Source organism: Oncorhynchus tshawytscha, linkage group LG33, assembly GCF_018296145.1.
Source record: "Oncorhynchus tshawytscha isolate Ot180627B linkage group LG33, Otsh_v2.0, whole genome shotgun sequence".
In the NCBI taxonomy this organism is placed as follows: Eukaryota; Metazoa; Chordata; class Actinopteri; order Salmoniformes; family Salmonidae; genus Oncorhynchus; species Oncorhynchus tshawytscha.
Window position 1 is genome coordinate 31,431,947 of NC_056461.1, and position 7,063 is coordinate 31,439,009.

The 7,063-nt window shown below is 39.6% G+C and overlaps 1 protein-coding gene across 1 annotated transcript; it reads left to right on the forward strand.

The window, feature by feature from the left end:
- Positions 1–712: 712 nt before the first annotated feature.
- On the forward strand, positions 713–6,469 carry LOC112231168 (cytokine receptor common subunit gamma). The gene is made up of 8 exons (XM_024397762.2): positions 713–820; positions 4,194–4,287; positions 4,527–4,693; positions 4,854–4,990; positions 5,096–5,267; positions 5,368–5,467; positions 5,625–5,709; positions 5,843–6,469. The coding sequence occupies exons 1-8, from the start codon at positions 751–753 to the stop codon at positions 6,062–6,064; spliced, it is 1,047 nt and encodes a 348-aa protein (XP_024253530.2). The 5' UTR covers positions 713–750; the 3' UTR covers positions 6,065–6,469.
- Positions 6,470–7,063: the final 594 nt, after the last annotated feature.

A 7,063-nucleotide genomic window follows, 5' to 3' on the forward strand; every position in this document is an offset into this window, starting at 1 on the left:
TTATCTGTATATTTTATAATTTCATTGAGGATACCTTCAACACCACAGGCCTTTTTGGGTTGGAGGGTTTTTATTTTGTCCTGTAGTTCATTCAAGGTAACTGGAGAATCCAGTGGGTTCTGGTAGTCTTTAATAGTTGATTCTAAGATTTGGTTTTGATCATGTATATGTTTTTGCTGTTTGTTCTTTGTTATAGAGCCAAAAAGATTGGAGAAGTGATTTAACCATACATCTCCATTTTGGATAGATAACTCTTCGTGTCGTTGTTTGTTTAGGTTTTTGCATTCTTCATCAAACCATTTGTAATTGTTGTTAATTTTCTTTGGTTTTCTGGGGGTTTTTTGATCGGGAAGCTAAAAGTGAAATACTCTCTCTCTTTCTTTCTCTCTCTCAATATCCACAATGGATGTCATAAATTGCTTTATGGATTAATGCATACACTATCCAGAATGCAAGGTGTTCCACTCATTCTTTAAAACTGTCAGAAACAATTATGGGTAACCCTTTAAAGCACTTTAATTGAAGGATCAGATTATACATGTTTATATATCAGTTTGTAGATAGTTAATATATGTGTTATAACATTGTTTGCTTGTTATTGAGCTGCTTTGATTGTTAGACTTTTCCTGTATTTTTTATAGAGTAGATGATGTGGCCACTGCCACAGGAAATGTAGCACACATGTAGGCCTACCGTAGCTGTATAAAAGAGAGGAAGTAAAGGGGAGTGAAGAGGAAGACACATTTTGACATGAAGATGGTTGGAAGCTGGCTATTTCTCCTCGTCTCTCTCCAAGGATATGAGGCTCCCTCCACCCCCAGTAAGATTGTCCTGTTGGATGCTACACCTGTGATATTAAATATTTATGAATAATGTTAGTTTATTAAACATGTTTAAGACCTGGTGCAATGAAAACACATCTGGCCAATGTGCCCTCAACTATTGATACTGTTTTTGACCTTGTCATAGAAGGATTTATTATAATTTATTGTGTTAATCAGGGAATGAGTTTTAGTTTGTCCCTTATTTTTGGTGTAGGTCTACTCTCATTGTGAGTTGTTGGTTTCATGCTCTCAGTTGACTACTATTTGTTGTTATTGTATTTGTCATTTTTTGTCATGTTTTTGGTTCAACTTTATATTTATTTAGTTTATTACTATTTACCTACTATTAACTTCTGAATTACATAGTAAAATGGCAACATATATAAGTTATAGTAATTATAGGCCTACTCTTTTATAGGCCAATGCCATTTCATACCAGGTACTCTATTAATTCATGTGATCAAACTATTACATAACCTATATATGGAAACATAAGGTTTTTTTCAATGATGGCCTCTTCTTGGAAACACAAAATACTAAGAAACGGGAACTAAAGACTGTTTCATGTGCCATTTCTATTGCTGCTGTGACACCAAAAGTCCCCTGCTAGTCTGAGATTGACGTCAACTACTTTGTGGTTTCCTGTAACATGGCCATCCATCTCGTCTCATACATTCACATACTGATAAAATGATTCATTTAATTCAATGTGATGGTGGAAAAGTACTCTGCAATCTTAGAAAAAGGTTATTTGGCTGTCCACATAGGAGAACCCTTTTTGGTTCCAGGTAGAACACATTTGGGTTCCATGTTGAACCCTTTGTGTAAAGGGTTCTACCTGGAACCAAAAGGGTTCTCCTATGGGTACAGCCAAAGAACCCCTTTAGGTTCTAGATAGTATCTTTTTTTTCTAAGAGTGTAGTCATGATATACATGAATGTATAGACCCCGTAATATGTTATCTGATTTGTCTCTTAAAAATCTGGTAACATCAAATGTAATTATGCAACTCATCTTGATATACCACAGCTCCCCTTTAAAGGATTCAATAGGTTTTCAATAGGCAGGTTTCCATTGACCCAGGTTTATTTGACTAAAGCAATGTAATGAAAATGGCAGATATCGGAGAAACTATCTAAAGATGAACATTTTTATCTGTTCAACAGGGGTGGATTTTGAGACATAGAATATACCTGAGACATGAAACAGATATGTGGGAGGGCACATAGGCTTTCGCCAGTTTATTAATGCACAATTTAACTAAATGAGTCATGGAAACACTTCAACCACTTCAATTTTATTAGAAACTAGCTATGTTTCCATCCAATTTGCAACAGATCTTCATGTGAATATTCTAAAAATCTGCATTAAAAAAAAGATGTGCATTTTCCCACCAGAGATGTGTTTCCATCAAACAGAATTTTTGCAGATTAAAGTCTGTGCGTATGACCTAATGCATATAAAAATGAAGTTTGCCTTTAAATGCACATGTACCGAATGAAAAATACAAGTTAAATGGGTTTCCATCACATTGTCAACTCTACTGATGGTTTTGTCACAAAAACGGTTGCATTACATAGCAAATGTGCCCACTCTGGTCTTGGCACATGCGGTTTAGCCAACTGCTGGTAGATACATGAGATCATTATGGATAAGAACGGTATTTGTCAAACGGCAGCCAAGCATCAATCATCATGTCACCAGAATAATACCCTATATATTTATAGGAAAGGAGTATCAAGCTCATCACCTTGCACATTCACCACCTTGTGAAGTTTATCATAATTTAATGAATCTGTATCCTTATAAATTGCATGCTTTCCCGAGCCGTAGTGGGAGGATCACAGAACATATAATCTTGTGACTCCCAATTTTACTTCGATATGATGGTTATTATATCAATATTTGCGCATAAACGCGTCTCCACAGCCGTTTCTCAGATAATTCATTTTCCAGACGCACAAAGATTCTACCATGTGTATCTGACAAATTGTCTGTCTGCATTTTAAAATTGTACTGGTATTTCATGTTTTCATCAGCCCCTTCGTGGCTTTTTATGCGTCAGTAATTAATCCGCATGAAATGGTTAGATGGAAACGTGGTTACTGAAGCGTGGTTTTTGCAAGAGAAAAATAAAAGTTTTGCTTGTGACCTTTTTACGCCCAGCACAGTACAGTAGGTGGCGTCAATGCACAGTAATGTTGGATGCCAGCCGCCGATAAACCCCACAGAAGGGGCAAGGGCACAACTGTTGCTAGCTAGCCGTACAACGGTCGACAGTGTCCTTCACCCCTGCCACTCGGGCACTGTTTTCCCGCAGTTCTGTTAACGACGCTGAGGGCAGGTGGGCGCGAAGGATGTTCTCTACCCGTGTCGCTCCAGCTAGCTAGCAAGGAGGACTCCAGTAGGCAGGGGCGAAAAAACTCAGATAATAATTATTTGGGGCCTTACTGCTATTAGCCCATACAAACACATTGAATAACAGATTCCCTACATGGAACAACAGTCCCTTAACAACAACAACATCTAAAGGAAATTTGTTCTGAAGTGTCTGTCCTATATCTGAGAGATATAAGAAGGACCAGGAAACATTTCTTATTTGTTGTTTTTTTACATGTATTTAACCCCTTATTTTTGGCACTAAACAGTCTCCATATGTATACTTCGATAAATGTTTTTGACTGGTACCTGGGACCTTCAGACAAGTCTTGTGAGACCTGTGGGCGTCCTAGAAACATTACACAGAGGGGTCATATTAATAGAAGTTGGCATATCGGCTGGACCAACTTCAGGCGAGTCCCAAGACGCTTGTGGGAGTCATCCTTCCATAGAGTCATCATAATAGTTGGTAGGCCAAACCGTTCGGACCCTACAGACGATTTTATGATAAGATCGATTTTGGGGATGTCTCCAGGTCTGACAAACACCACTCTAGCTCTGTCACCTTTCACCTCAGATGGGATGTCTCCAGGTCTGACAAACACCACTCTAGCTCTGTCACCTTTCACCTCAGATGGGATGTCTCCAGGTCTGACAAACACCACTCTAGCTCTGTCACCTTTCACCTCAGATGGGATGTCTCCAGGTCTGACAAACACCACTCTAGCTCTGTCACCTTTCACCTCAGATGGGATGTCTCCAGGTCTGACAAACGCCACTCTAGCTCTGTCACCTTTCACCGAAGATGCGGAAGTGTTACATAGGCGGATGCGGTGGATTTTAATGTATCCAATGAAAAGAAAACATATCTCTAGCTTAAAGTGAGAGATATTTATATTGAGGATGTTTGTATTACGCTAATTAGATGTCCACGCGGGTGTAGAAATCGACCTTAGGAGTTTTTAATGGAAATTTCTGATGCTTTTGCAGATGTAAACTGCCTGATCATTAACCTGGATTATGTCAACTGCACCTGGAGTGAACAGGGGAGTCCAGAGGTCAACTACACCTTCTTCCACAAAAGGTTAGTGCAATGGCAGTACCCTGTCTTACTTTCAACATATGTGTTGGGCGATGGGTGTTGAGCTCTTTGGTACAAAATGCTTGCCGTGCATCAACGTGATGGATGCTACACATTGTTTGTGGTTGAAGTGAGTGAGTTTCCTCCTTGAAAGGGATTTCGAGACCGAGAGAGATGTGATTGTGACTATCAAATCTTTGGTACTAATTCTCATCCATCATTTTCACATGGTATGTGTTTAGGTCCATTAAAGGTAATATGGAGGAGTGCACAACATATCTCCAGGAGAAGAGTTATGCTGTGGGATGTAGACTGTCCTATGACAAGTCTGACAGGTATAGATCAATGACAACCAAGCTGGTCCATCAGAACAACAGTTATGTGCAGGACCATAACCTGAAAAGCATGGGTAGGTTTTTTTCTATCAATCAAATCAGAACCTTACATACATAACAGCATGTAACATGAAGAGCAATAGTCATCTTTAGGCTTTTTAACTTGTGTTTTTCCTATTTCAATCTTCATTTGATGTGTCGTTAACATTTGACCCTCCTTAACGCTTTTTCTAGTGAAGCTTTACCCTCCTGTCAACCTGTCAGTTGAGATGAACAAAGACCCAGAGCTGAATCTGTACTGGAACAACAGCAAGAACACCTTATGCATTGAGAGTGAAGTTCGCTACAGAATAAACAGCGACAAGTGGAAGGTGGGCATGGATCAGGACTCAGGAGTTGGACCACTGTTTGGACACTGTAGCCTACTGGTCATGAAAAAACTCTCTCTCCTCCACTCTCTTTGTTCCTTTCTTCAGACATCTACTCCAAGCACGGAACAAAAGTATGCTGTGGCTTTCCCGTTAAAGAGCAGTCGGTATGAGTTTCAAGTGAGAGCACGAGTAAACGACATGTGTGGCGAGTCCAAGTTCTGGAGTGAATGGAGTCAGCCTATTCAATGGGATTCCATGAAGGGAAATAACATCACAGGTAAATTACATTACAAAATCTCTGCTTTGCTTTATGGTTATAAAGTAGTGCTCAAACTTCTGTCAGGACTTTGTTATGTCAACCTTTCTCTTTGGCCTAGACATATCTGGCAGCTCAATGTCTGTGTGGAAGCCAGTATTGTCATTAGTGGGTACCATGACACTCTTCATATTGGCCTGCATGCTGGTCTACAGGGAAAGGTGGGTTTGCCAACAGAAGTTAACGCCACACTTAGGCCCCAAATAAAGACTAAAATCAAGGGGTATAGTTTACATTATAAAAAAATCAAAGTCTCCTCCATTCTTCCTCTGAAAAAAAGTGATACTCTGATTCTGAACGGACCCTATCTCTTTGTAGAGAACGACTGAGATTCATCCTCATTCCCATTGTGCCTAATCCAGTAAAGAGCCTGAAGGACCTTCTTGACAAGGACACTGTAGAGGTACTATTTATCACTGTTTGCTCTTTACCATTCACTGCACTTCATTATAATCTTTGTATCTTACAAGTGGTACCTGCATCTATTATCTACAGTGTAAATCAAATCTCTTATTACATAACCTCTACCTTTGAAGGCCTGGCTTCACATCTCCGAAGGTGTTTGCTTCCAGTCTAACTTCACTGAGCTTGCCTGTCCTGTTCGTGAGTACAGTCTGGTTCCCCAAACTGGCAGCGTCAGTGAATCTGAGAGCAACTTCTCCATCCTAACAGACCAGTCAGATCTCCTGTCTATGTGTTCCTCCTCAGCTTCCACTTTTCCTGCCACAAGTGAAAATGAACAAGCTGGTATTGAATGATAGTTCCAAAAGGTCTAATAATGCTTTATAATTTGTTTTACAATACAAAACATCCACATATAAACTACAACATACAGACACACACAAATATCCACAACATCACCCCTGCCCAGACAACACCTGTTCACACCCCCACCTCCTGCATCACTCTCTGCCACATGGCCTCAAACTGCACCATTTTGTTTCTCTCTATCACCCACGCACTTTCAACATTCAGTTAAAGAATTTGACCTTTCCATTGTGTAAACGATGGAGGATTAGTTCATTTCCAGTTTTTAGGTAAACATTTTTTTTTAAGATGATTGACAAGAAAAGTATTCTCCAACCCATCTGGTATCTCATTGCAGTCTCATACGCCATGTCTGGAAATATGCACAGAGGGATTAAAAGTACATTTACATTGCAGTCTCATACGCCATGTCTGGAAATATGCACAGAGGGATTAAAAGTACATTTACATTGCACTCTCATACGCCATGTCTGGAAATATGCACAGAGGGATTTACATTTACATTGCACTCTCATACATGTCTGGAAATATACATTGCATTTACATTCTCATACGCCATGTCTGAAATATGCACAGAGGGATTAAAAGTACATTTACATTGCACTCTCATACGCCATGTCTGGAAATATGCACAGAGGGATTAAAAGTACATTTACATTGCACTCTCATACGCCATGTCTGGAAATATGCACAGAGGGATTAAAAGTACATTTACATTGCACTCTCATACGCCATGTCTGGAAATATGCACAGAGGGATTAAAAGTACATTTACATTGCACTCTCATACGCCATGTCTGGAAATATGCACAGAGGGATTAAAAGTACATTTACATTGCACTCTCATACGCCATGTCTGGAAATATGCACAGAGGGATTAAAAGTACATTTACATTGCACTCTCATACGCCATGTCTGGAAATATGCACAGAGGGATTAAAAGTACATTTACATTGCAGTCTCATACGCCATGTCTGGAAATATGCACAG